The 12,079-nt window shown below is 65.2% G+C and overlaps 1 protein-coding gene across 1 annotated transcript; it reads left to right on the top strand.

Moving 5' to 3' along the window:
- Nucleotides 1–7,847: 7,847 nt before the first annotated feature.
- On the top strand, nucleotides 7,848–11,789 carry EMIHUDRAFT_117269 (hypothetical protein; the record flags this gene model as incomplete). Its single annotated transcript, XM_005773647.1, has 4 exons — nucleotides 7,848–9,641; nucleotides 9,866–9,975; nucleotides 10,517–11,434; nucleotides 11,525–11,789. 4 exons carry the CDS (start codon nucleotides 7,848–7,850, stop codon nucleotides 11,787–11,789), a joined length of 3,087 nt encoding a protein of 1,028 aa, XP_005773704.1.
- Nucleotides 11,790–12,079: the final 290 nt, after the last annotated feature.

Raw genomic sequence — 12,079 nt, 5'->3', positions numbered from 1 at the left:
CTACCACCGCTCTCGTCTTCGCCGTCGCCGCCGTCGCCGCCGCCGTCGCCGCCACCGCCGTCGCCACCGCCGCCGTCGCCGCCACCGCCGTCGCCGCCACCGCCGTCGCCGCCGCCCCCCTCGCCGCCGCCCCCATCGCCGCCGCCCCCAAGCCCACCGCCGCCCTCGCCGCCGCCTCCTTCGCCGCCGCCTCCTTCGCCGCCGCCTCCTTCGCCGCCGCCGCCCTCGCCGCCACAGCCGTCGCCACCACCTCCGTCGCCGCCGCCCCCAAGCCCACCACCGCCCTCACCACCTCCGCTCTCGTCATCGCCCTCGCCGCCACCGCCCTCACCGCCGCCGCCCTTGCCGCCGCCGCCCTCGCCGCCGCCCTCACCGCCGCCGCCCTCGCCGCCGCCGCCCTCACCGCCGCCGTCGCCGCCGCCGCCCTCGCCACCGCCGCCGTCGCCGCCGCCGCCTTCGCCGCCGCCGCCGTCGCCGCCGCCGTCGCCGCCGCCGCCCTCGCCGCCGCCGCCCTCACCGCCGTCCCCCTCGCCGCCACCTCCCTCGCCGCCGCCTCCTCCCTCCGCCTTCCTGCCGCTCCAAACGTGCGTTGCCACGTACCAAGAAGGGAGCCCGAGCTACGTTAGCCCTAAGACGCCGGAGGCGTGCGTCACACTCTGCACCGCGCAGCGCAGCTCCTCGTACCCGGACGTCGCGGTCGCCGAGTACACGGGCGCCGCCGAAGCGACGAATCCGGGCCTCTGCTCGTGCAGGACCATCGGCTGCTGGGACCATCCGATCACCTATTCGCAGTGGAGCGACCCCACCTCGGGTATGTACCAGCTGGCGCCCGCGTCGCCCACGCCGCCGTCGCCGCCGTCGCCCTCACCGCCGCCGGGCGGTGGCGGTGGCGGTCGCCGACGGCTCGGTGGCGTGACTTACACGCAAGTATCTGCAGGCACGTATCACACTTGCGCTCTGCGAGATGACTCCGGCCATGCAGAGTGCTGGGGTCGGAACGTTGAAGGCCAGGCCACCGCGCCGTCAAACGTGTCCTACGCGCAGATCTCCGCGGGTGGGGTCCACACATGCGCTTTGCGGGCGGACAATGAAGGCGTCGATTGCTGGGGCAGCAATACTGACAACCAGAGCACCCCGTTGCCTGGAGCCTTCATTCAGGTCTCTGCAGGCGGGAATCACACCTGTGCCATCAGGGCAGACACGGCGCTGGCTGAGTGCTGGGGTCGCAACATCGAACGCCAGAGCTCCGCGCCGTCAAACGTGTCCTACGCGCAGATCTCCGCGGGCGGTCTCCACACGTGCGCTTTGAGGGCAGACACGGGGCGCGCAGAGTGCTGGGGCAAGGACGACGCCAATCAGACCAGAGTCCTTCCCGACGTGCCCTACGCCCTGCTGCCGTCACCGCCCTCGCCACCCTCGTTGCCGCCCCCGATGCCACCGCCCCCGGTGTCACCTCCATCCCCGCCGCCTTCGCCACCGCCCCCACCCCCACCGCCTCCGATGCCGCCGCCGCCGCTCTTCCCCCCCATGGTCCCTGCTGGTCTGCCTCAAGCCCCTCCTCCGCCGCCGTTACCTCCGCCGCCCTCACAGCCACCGCCGCCGCCGCCGCCGCCATCCTCGCCGCCGCCATCGCCGCCGCCGCCATTCTCGCCGCCGCCGCCATCCTCGCCGCCCCCGTCATCACCGTTGGCCATCGCTGTCAAGGACTCAGCGGTCATTTCCTTCGCCAACACAACTTCTTACAAAACGCAGTTGGGGAATATTACTGCCCAGGAGATGGGTGAGGCAATCGTCAGTAGGCTCAGCCGCCGCCTGCAAGCACTGAATGCGCAGCGTCGAAGACTGAGCGTCACGAACGAACACGTCTGCCAGCAATCCCGCCTCGTACAACAAGCGTCATCGCTCTCTCGCGTCCAGACATTCTACCAGGACTGGTGCAAGAGCAAGGATGTTGGGAAAGGTGGTGGAGGAACGTGCACCGTCGAAGAGGACCCGAACACCGACAACGCCTTGATAATCACCTGGGGTCAATGTGGCGATGCAGCTCCAGGGCAGCCTCGCTGCGCGCCGGGTGGCCGCTTTGCGCCGTGCGAAGACATGCCTGGAACTCGACCCTTAGCGGATGTCCCAGCGGCGTATTGCCGTGTTTCTCGCTCGGGGTCCGATGACTGTGATGTCGATCTGACACCTCTTGAAATCTACGCCATCAAGATTGAGTATGTCAAGCTCTACGATCAAATAGATGGCTACGACCTGGAAACATTCGCGAGAGAGTCTGAAACTTTGGTGGTCAATGCCGTCAAGGTCGCGGTGGAAGGGCTCTGTGCCGACTGCTTTGTGGAGTCAAATATCCAAATTCTCTTCCCGCCGCGACCACCGCCCTCGCAACCGCCATCGCCGCCCTCACCGCCGCCGAACCCTCCACCGCCGAGCCCACCTCCGTCGCCACCTCTGCCCTCGTCGCCGCCTCTGTCGCCGCCGCCGCCCTCGCCGCTGCCTCCGTCGCCGCCGCCGCCCACGCCGCCGCCGCCGAGCCCGCCACCGCCCTTACTGCCGCCATCACCGCCGTCTCCAGCCCCAGGCCTTGCTGGGGGGGAGATTGCTGGCATCGTTATCGCAGCGCTCTTCGTGCTTGGGGCCCTCGGAGCTGTAGCCTACAAGCAGTACGTTGACGTCGACCGCAAGCCTCGCGTGTCGCTCGTGGCGCCCGAGAACCACGTCGCGTCGCCAAGGAACCCAAGGCGCCGGGCCATGCTCCGGAGGATACCCACCAAAAGGGTCTGGCGAGCCTGGGATCGCGCGCAGGCCGAGGCCAGGCCGGCCGAGGGCTACGGAGCCAGGCTCGAGCGAGGTCGCCGCCAGGTCTTTGCGCACCTCTCAAGCTTGCAGCCCACCACTCAAGCGCAGGCCGAGGCTAGGCCAACCGGGGGCTACGACGCCAGGTCGGCCGAGGGCTACGACGCTAGGCTGGAGCGGCTTGAGAGGTCAGCAGCGTCTGGCGACAATGGCAACGATGGCGACGATGCTGCCAACCTACCCAGTGGGCGGCCGAGCCGGCGGCTATCTTTACCGCCCTCCTTATTGCAAACTAGCATGTCTGCAATAGCACTTCCCAGTCCTGGCGGCTCCCGGCCCGACAAGTGCTCGCTTCACGATGCCCTCGAGGCGGCCGTAGCGAGTATCGCCACCCCTGCAGGCCACATCCGGCCGCTAGAGGGCTACGGCAAGTTTGGCGGCGCTATCCAGGAAATGAGCATCGGCGCTCCCGTTCAAGCCGCGCTGGGACTGCACAACCTGCTCGGCGTGAGCGAAGCGGAGATCTTGTGCCTGATGGGTGACCCCGTGGAGTCGATCCGCGAGGAGTTCCTGCGTCACGGCTCTATGGACGACCTGTGGTGCCTCGACTATGTCTTGAACCAGCCGGCGGGCATGTCGGATCGGGAGTGGCCGAACGGGAAGATGGACGAAGGTCGGAGGAGCGAGACCTTTGACGACTTTGTCAACCATCCGAGCGCCCGCTCCGCCGGCCTCGACGCGGGCCACGTGCTCGCGCTCCGTATGTACACGACCAACGCGTACCGATCGCTCAACGTGCCGCTGCGCAACACGAAGCGCAAGGAGGCGCACCCCTTCCCCGTGACGATCCTCAAGCTCTCGGACGGCATCAAGAAGCTGCGCGCGGTCGGGGCCCGCGTCGCCGGCGCGCACGAGCCGGCCGACCTCTTCCGCGGCATGCGGGACATGCGCGTCACCGCTGACTTTGAGCGCCGGGGCGGCTCCGAGCTGGCGTGCATGTCGACGACGACGGACATCGTGGTCGCGCTCAAGTACTCTGCGAGTCAGGCGAGCCTGCTGCTCAAGCTGCGCACCTCCTCCTTCATGGACCGCGGCGCCGACATCGCCTTCCTCTCCGCCTTCCCGGGCGAGCGCGAGGTGCTCTTCCCGCCGCTCACCTACCTCAAGCCGACGAAACGGAGGGAGGTGCTCAAGCTGGGCGAGGGGGCTACGTGCACGGTCGTCGAGGTGACCGTGGCGTTTCCAAGCTGAGCGCGGAGCCGCCCCACATCGCGAACGGTTATGACGCGAATATAACTAGCGCTGCACCGCTAAGTCCACAGTACGGTACGGGACACAGGCGAGGCCAGCATGCACGCCTCGCTTATACGGTGACATTGCTACGTCTGAGTACAGTGTGGAGATGTTTTTACTTTTGGGGTTTTGGTTTTGGGGGTGTTTCGTCGCTAATTCCCTGACCCTGTTCCGTGTTCGATGCGCGCGAGCAAAATAAAAAGATGAAACTGAAAATTTGAGTACGGAATGGTACGGAAAAATAGAGTACGGCTCGGTGCTCGGTGGGTGCGATGTTTTTGGTCTCAGTCTCTCCATGTACTACCTCTCCGCCGCTAGGTCCTCCTGCGCCAGCACCTCCCTCTCGACGCCGTCCATGTGCGCCAGGCCCACCACTGCCACTGCCACGCCCCGCGGACAGGCCTGCCTCAGCCGACGTGCCATCAGCCGATCGCGCTGGTGCAGCATCACCTCCACGGCTCGTGTGGTGTACATCCGTGCCCCGTGTTGTGCGAGGGCTGCCAAATTCTTTTTGACGGTGTACCTGTGTTGGTGCCAGTGCGCTAGCCTGTGAGGGAGCGTCCATAGACAGCTCACATGACCCCACACACGGTCTTGTCCGGCCTTGCGGCCGGCTAGATTGCTAGAGGCGGAGCAAGCCTGCTCTAGTCTCCCACGTTCGCCCCTGTCGCCTGTCTGTGTTGTTGTGCTGTTGTTTGTGCCCTTGGCACCTTGGAGTGCTGGGGGGGCGACAGGGGGGATGTGGCCCTGGTGAGTGATGCGTACGCCAACTCAGGGTGTGTGGCAGCCAGCTGGCTGTGTGTCTTGTGAGCCTGTTTGTGTCTGTGTGTCGCTCGTGCGTGTCGACATCATCTGTCCCGCGTCCACCGCATGCGCCAGCACATGTTGTACATGTCGTGTTGTTGTTGTTGTTGGACAACAACATGTACATGTCGTCGATTGGTGCACACCCCAGTGCCCAACCACTTTTCGTTGTCCGAAAACCTCTCGCCGCACGCCGGCCGGAAATCGAACCCCGGGGTGCTCCTAGGGCTGAGGGGCCCCACCAACCCGTCGCGAAACAAAACTTTTTGCCGGACCCGGCATCAGCTGGCCGCGTGCTTATGAGGTCGGGAGTTCTTGCGGGCACTGCCCTCGTTTTCTCTCTCTTCATATTACAAAAATGCCTCCCCTTCTTTGCCTTCGAGAAAACCACATCAGGGCAACCCCCTAGGCGGCGGCTCGCCCGGACACCCACCGGCACGGCCCCTGACCGGCGGACCACCCGCCATAGCGGCGCGGTTAGTAGACGCGCTTGACAGTGAACGTCATCATGCGCCAGATAGGCATGCATCAGAGCCGGCCCCAAGGGTCATCGTTTCCAGCACTGCCCCAGCCGCCGTTTGAGCCCTGTCCAGCGGCGGCGTTTCCACCCCAGCCGCCGCCGTTTGCAACCGGCGCCGGTGCCGGTGACTCCCAGCCATCACCACCTTCGGCGGCGCCCCATCCATCGCTGGACGAGCCTTGGCCGGAGTACGTGTCAGCAGCCTGATCACCGTAACCGCCAGCGTCAGCCTGGCCCCAACAAGCGCCGCCGCCGCCGGTGCCCTGCCGCCGCCGCCGGTATCATCCTGCCCCCAGCTGCCTCCGTCGCCGTCAGCGCTGCCACCGTTCGATCCCGTGCGGTACACGTTCCAGCCGCGCTTGTCCGTAAGGGTGAGGTCGCCGTGGAGCATCTCTCCAACCCCGCCGACCATGCCTTCTGACGCTGGGCAGCACGCGCACACAGCCCCGTTTGGAGCAGTCGCGCCAAAGGCGAATGTCTCTCGTACCGAGAAGACCTCGCCACAGTCTCCGGTTCGCTGGTACGCCAGCACGAGGGCCTGGGAAAGGGCCACGGGCCCGAGGTCACAACAGTGGGGAGCTCACAAGGCTCGCCGTGGTGCAGCCCGGTACCGCAGAGACGCCGGCGCACGCTGGCAGAGACGTTGCAAGACGGGTCAAAGATGCCGCTTGAGACAGCCCCTATAGCGAGCGGGTCACCGCCCTCGGAGCAGAGCAACCCAGTCCGCCTGGGTTCTCTCCAGTGGCTGTGCATCGAGGCACTGCCTGTGGAAATCCGGCCAAGCTGCATGGATGGGCCGTGCGACGCGTCGCACGGCCGTGGGCTTCCATGGACAATACGAGGGAACTCGGGTGGATGTTGGCATGATATGCCAAGAGGGCCTCCTGCTGTGGCGCCCACGGGCGCCACGACAAGCGGGGGTTCAAGTGTGAGCGATGACCGGGAGACGAGCCGCTCTCGCCTAACGGCCATCGGCAGCGCCAGGGGTGCTGTCAGTGTCGTCCAGCCACGACTACGAGACTTGACTGTGAAGAGTGGAGCCATGTGCCACTGTCTGGACGCTGTCTGGACACTGTCTGGACGCTGTCTGGACGCTGTCTGGACACTGTCTGGACGCTGTCTGGACGCTGTCTGGACGCTGTCTGGACAGGCTCAGGACTGTCTAGACATCTGCGGGAGCTCCACAAACCAGGTTACCCCACTCTCCTCTCGCACGGCGACTCGCTCGGATATTTCGGCGGAACTATCTGGGAGCTGTGGGGCAGGCTGCGAGCGTGGCATCGAGGAGGCCTCGTTTCTCGGCTAATCTCGGCGCCTTCCACACGTCTGGCGGCGTGATGGTGTGGTAGTCGGGCGAGAGCGAAGAGATGACGACGATCTCCGTCTTGATACTTGATACTCTTGAAGATGACGGAGGCACAAACACAAACACAAAAGAATTTGACCAACTCCCTCGCACGACACTAGGCATGGGCTGGCGCGCACTGGCACTAAGAAACACAGGTACACCACCGGAGCCGCCTATGCTACTCCTGCGAGGAAGGCGAGGCACTTAGGTCCGTGACCGAAACACAAACATCGACGACACGCAATCTCAGGAATGCTGCTGCCCCTGCCCCGTCGCCGTCGGGGGGTTGATGGAAAAGATCAGCGAGACCTCGAGAGAGTAGTGCCCAAGGCGCTCTTTTTGAGCTCCGTCGGTGAGAGCTGCACTCAACGAAACCCCCCCTCGCACTCAGGAATGCCCCTGCCCCTCCCTCCTCGCCTCCTCCCCTCGCCCCGCGCGATGCGGCGCGTGTCAAGCGCTGCAGCGCGCTCGTGCCGGGCTGCCCGCCGTGCTGCGACCGCCGCGCGAGCGGTTCCGAGGATCGAGGCAATCTGGCACAATCGGATTGCCGGTCGGAGCGCTGCTGAGCGCGGCGCCGCGGGTCGCCTCCATGCCTTCTGCGCTCCCGCGACGCCCGAACCAAACCCGTGCCATGCTCATCTCATTTTACGCTGCTGACGCGCCCTCCGCCGCCTGCGCGCCTCGCAGATCCAAAACAACGTGAGCGAGGCGGGTGTGCCGCGGAGTTCCTTGGCGCTGGGACTCAAGTTGTGTACGCTGCGAGTAGGTGCGGCCCGCTTTCCCCTCCCCCTCCCCAATTTCACGGCCCGCAAAGACGCTCAGAGCAGAGAGAAGGAGCACTTGATGGCCCGATTACGATGTGCAGCAATCAGAGGAGATTAGCCGAGATCCAGGCGAGATTTAGCCGTCCGCTCATATGGCCCGCCGCGCAAAGCACGCCGCGCCCGCCTCCTCGCCCGCCCTCCCTGCTCGCGCCCAAGCATCGCGCCCAAAGACGCCAGCCTCCTGCCCCGCCGGCCCCGCGCCCAGAATCAGTAGCCTTCCCGCCGGCCAAGCGCCCCTCTCTCTGGCCTGCAGGTGCACACGATGAAGATGCGCCCCCTCCTTCCTCTTGTGCTGGCATCATTGCCGCTCAGCGTCGTGGCTTTCGCCTCGTCGGAGGGCGGTGGCGGCACCGTCGGAGGTCGGTGCTTGGCGGCCGGCGAAACACAGGTCTCCTTCTTTGAAGCGTTCGACTTGACAGCTGCAGACCCGACTGCGCAGGCTTTCATCACAAACAAGCAGCAGGCCGAGTGGACCACCACCACGGGCCCCGGCAAGTTCTATGCCGACGCTTCGACTTGGTTCGCGCCGTTGCGGGAGTCGGCGGACACTTCGACTGAAGTCGTCGGGCGGGCCTATGGGTACTGCTCCACCGTCGCGCTGCAGTCCAACACGGCGGAGAACCGCACGAAGCTTTGCTGGTCCAACTTCGAGTGGCATGCTGGGCGCTTCAAGGACTCGACGCTGGTGATGTCCGGCCCGTACAAGTACGATCGAGAGGAGCCGGGCAAAATGTACGGTGCGTTTGGCAGCCAGGCGGGCAGCGGGAACTTCACCATCACCGGCGGCACCGGCTGCTTTGCTGGAGCCATTGGCATGGTGGGCCAGCGGATGACCAACGACCCCAATGTGTTTGAGGAGGTCATCTGGCTGGCGCCTGCGTCTCAGCCGAAGCCACCTGCCCGCGCTCGGGCGATGAATTCGATGCCAAACCCCACCAAAGATTGCCTGTGGGACGAGGGCATGAACACCAGCTTCTTCGAGACCTACGACCTGATTGCCCAGCAGTGTGGCGCCACTGCGCACAACCCGGATGCCAACGCACAAGCCTACGTCACCAACACGAAAGGAGAGTGCACTACAGCATCGACGGGGCCCGGCAAGTGGTACGGCGACGCCACGACCTGGTACGCGCCGCTGCGCGAAGCAAACGACGTCACGGCCGACATTGTTGGCTGGGCCAATGGCTACTGCGTGACAGTCGCTCTAGAAAAGAGCGAAACGAATTCGCCGCCCCTCGACACCCTCCGCACGCAGCTCTGCATCTCCTCTTTCGTCTGGCATGCCGGGCGTTTCGCGGGCTCGTCGATTGCCATGCAAGGGCCCTACTGGTACGAGCGCGAGGACCCCGACGCAACGTACGGCACGTTTGGCAGCCAGGTGGGCGACGGGAGCTACACGATCATCGGCGGCACCGGATGCGTTGCCGGCGCCGTGGGCACGCAGTTTGAGCAGAAGACCCTGGACCGTAACACGTGGCGAGAGGTGGTCCAGCTGGAAGAGAAGAAGAAGACGTGCGATGACATCTTCGTTTCCGACGGTGGGAAGAAGACGGTCTCGTTCTTCGAAGCCTACGACCTCCTCATTTCGCCAGGCGTCCCCAACCCCGACGCCGTCGCGCAGGCCTACGTGACCGACTCTAAAGGGGGCTACATCTCAGAGACGAATGGTCCCGGCAAGTGGTACGGCGACGCCACGACCTGGTACGCGCCGCTGCGCGAAGTGAACGACGTCACGGCCGACATCGTCGGCTGGGCCTTTGGCTACTGCGTGACAGTCGCTCTGCTCGAGGGCACAGATTGCGAGGAGCAGAGCTGCCTTCGCACGCAGCTCTGCATCTCCAACTTCAAGTGGGACGCTGGTCCCTTGGCGGGCTCGTCGATTGCCATGCAAGGACCCTACTGGTATGAGCGCGAGGACCCCAACGTGTCGTACGGCACGTTTGGCAGCCAGGTGGGCGACGGGAGCTACACGATCACCGGCGGCACCGGCTGCTTTGCTGGAGCTGTGGGCGTGCAGTTCGAGAAGAAGACCGAAAATCCCAATGTGTGGGAGGAGGTGATCGAGCTGCACGAGCCGGCCGCCGGCCTTCCGTAGGCCTCACTACAAGATCCACAACAACAGCCCGCGCGCCCAGACAGGTTAGTTGTCGGGCGTGCGGAGGGCACTTACCGCGGGAACGCGACCCGTGGTCGAGAAGGGGGGCACATACATGCACTTGCTACTATGTACGCGTGTGGAGCGAGGACCCCGCCGACGGGGGCGCCGCGCCGCCGAAACAGCGTGTGATCGAGCGCGTCAAGCGGACCGTCCTGCGCAACTCCACCTACATTCAGTTCCAGATGCACTCCGGTAACAAGCTTTTCGTGGCCAACGGCGTGGCATTCCCTTGGTGTACATCTGGAATAGGACAATAGGACAACCAAGTTCAAAGAGCGCAGCGCGCGCGCGCGCACACACACACACAAACACAGACACACAGACACACACACACACACACACACACACACACACACACACAGTGAGTGAGTGAGTATTCTTGATACGAAACCACGACGACACACACCAGTCGACTCGCATCGGTTGCCTCCATGCGCACACACACTCACACACACACACACACACACACACACACAAGGTCAACACTTTTCTGGTGGGGCGTCTTTGTGAACGGCGCCACTACGTTTGAACGCCGAGCTTTGAATCTCGAGGTCGGTATCTTTGAGACCTTGGTCCTCGGGGCAGGGCGGCTCGCACAGCCCGCTGTGAGCTGTGAGCGCCGTCATGCTCTCGCGCGCACCGCCCAGACCGGAGGCGCTCTGCCCCAGCGCTCAAAACGCGTCGTGGCTCTGCGACGGCTGCAACACCTTCCACGCGGCTTGCGAGTCGCGACCGAGGAGGGTGCTCGGCTTGCTGATCTGCCCAAGCTGCAGGAGCAAGAGCGAGACGGAAGGCGGCGAGGGCAGCAGTGGCCTGCTGGCGGAGGGGGCTGCCAAGCGCGCGCGCACGGCAGTGCAGCGGCTCGGCCACAACGACAGCTGGGGGGAGGGGCAAGCCTCGCGCTGGGCGTCGTGCGAGGGGGGGCAGGCGGGCACGCCGTGGTACTCGCAGGCAGCGAGGAACAAAAAGCGAAAGCGGCACCTGCAGGCCAACGAGAGCGGCGAGATGCTCCGGCGGCACTCTGGCAGCGACACCGGGGGCCACTCTGGGAGCGACACTGAGCTGCAGATCGACGAGAGCGACGAGGAGGGCGCCGCGGCGATGATGCTGTTCATGCCTGGGCGGCAGGCGGGAAGCCCCGAGGGCGGCAAGAGAGCGCGGTCAAGGACGGGGTCCGAGGCCGGAACGCCGGGGCCACTGCCAGCGGTGGTGGCGACAGAGTTGCTTGCCTTTGCGTTCTCGAGCCGCAGCGGAAGCTACGTGTCGAACGCGGCGCACACCAATGGCGCCGTGAAGCCGCTCGTCGCTGGCCGCTTCGAGGCGCAGAACCAAGCGAGGGAAGAGAACGTCCCGATCTTTGAGGCGAAGCAGCACGATGAGATGAGCTCGCTGCCGCCGCAGCCGCCACTGCCGTCCGTCGCAACAGGCGATGGCACTGTCGCTGCGCAAGTGTGGATCGGACGATACGAATCGAGGGCGCTCGCCAGCATGGACGACGTGGAGCAGCTCCTCGCCGCGGCGCAGTCGGGCACGGCTGCCGCTCGGGTCGGGAGCCAGGAGAAGGAGCAGCCCGCTATGTGGACGGTCGAGGAGGACTTGCTCATCGTCGACCTGGTCGAGACGATCGGCAAGCGCTGGAACCGCATCGCCGCGGCGCTGCCCGGGCGGACCGAGAATGGTGTCCGCAATCGGTGCGCGCACTCAGCCCCGGGCAAAATGCCGCGCAGAGCGTGCCTCGCAACTCGCCGCACTAACCTCGCCCGCGCCGCTCTGTGTATCAGGTGGAAGCGCATGGAGAAGGCTCAGCAGGTGCGGAAAGACAAGGGGGATGGGCACGGCTACCGGTGCGGCCGGTGCGGGCAGCCCAAGGCAGGGCACATCTGCCCCGCGCTGACGTCGGGCGAGCGGCTCGAGGGCGAGAACCTGGTCAAGAGGGCCACCGCCCTCTCCGCGATGGCCTCGAGGAAGATTAGCGTGCAGCAGGCCGCGCAAGCGCTGGACAACGTCATTTATCGGCCGTGCAAGTGGCTCGAGCGCTTCTGCTAAAAGACAAAAGGGCGTCGGGGCTGAGGGGCTCTGCAACCGGTACGACCGGGCTCGGCCGCAGGAGCAGCGATCGCCACACTTCTCAGCAGTAAGAGACGGGAGAGCTGTGAGCGCCCCTGAGGCGCTCCCTCTGCCAGAGTGCGAACTGCATGTGCGCACTTAGCTCTTAGCATCGGTATATGACTGCCACACGAGTGTGCGTGCGCCATGTTTCTCTTGCTGTACTCGGCTCTCTATGTTGTTGATCTCTGACATCTCATCACTCACTTGCTTCGTTTGTGCTCTTGTCG

Source organism: Emiliania huxleyi (genome assembly GCF_000372725.1).
Source record: "Emiliania huxleyi CCMP1516 unplaced genomic scaffold EMIHUscaffold_331, whole genome shotgun sequence".
Taxonomy (NCBI): domain Eukaryota; phylum Haptophyta; order Isochrysidales; family Noelaerhabdaceae; genus Emiliania; species Emiliania huxleyi.
The sequence above is the reverse complement of the archived record's forward strand: the minus strand, read 5'-3'. Positions and strand labels throughout refer to the sequence as shown.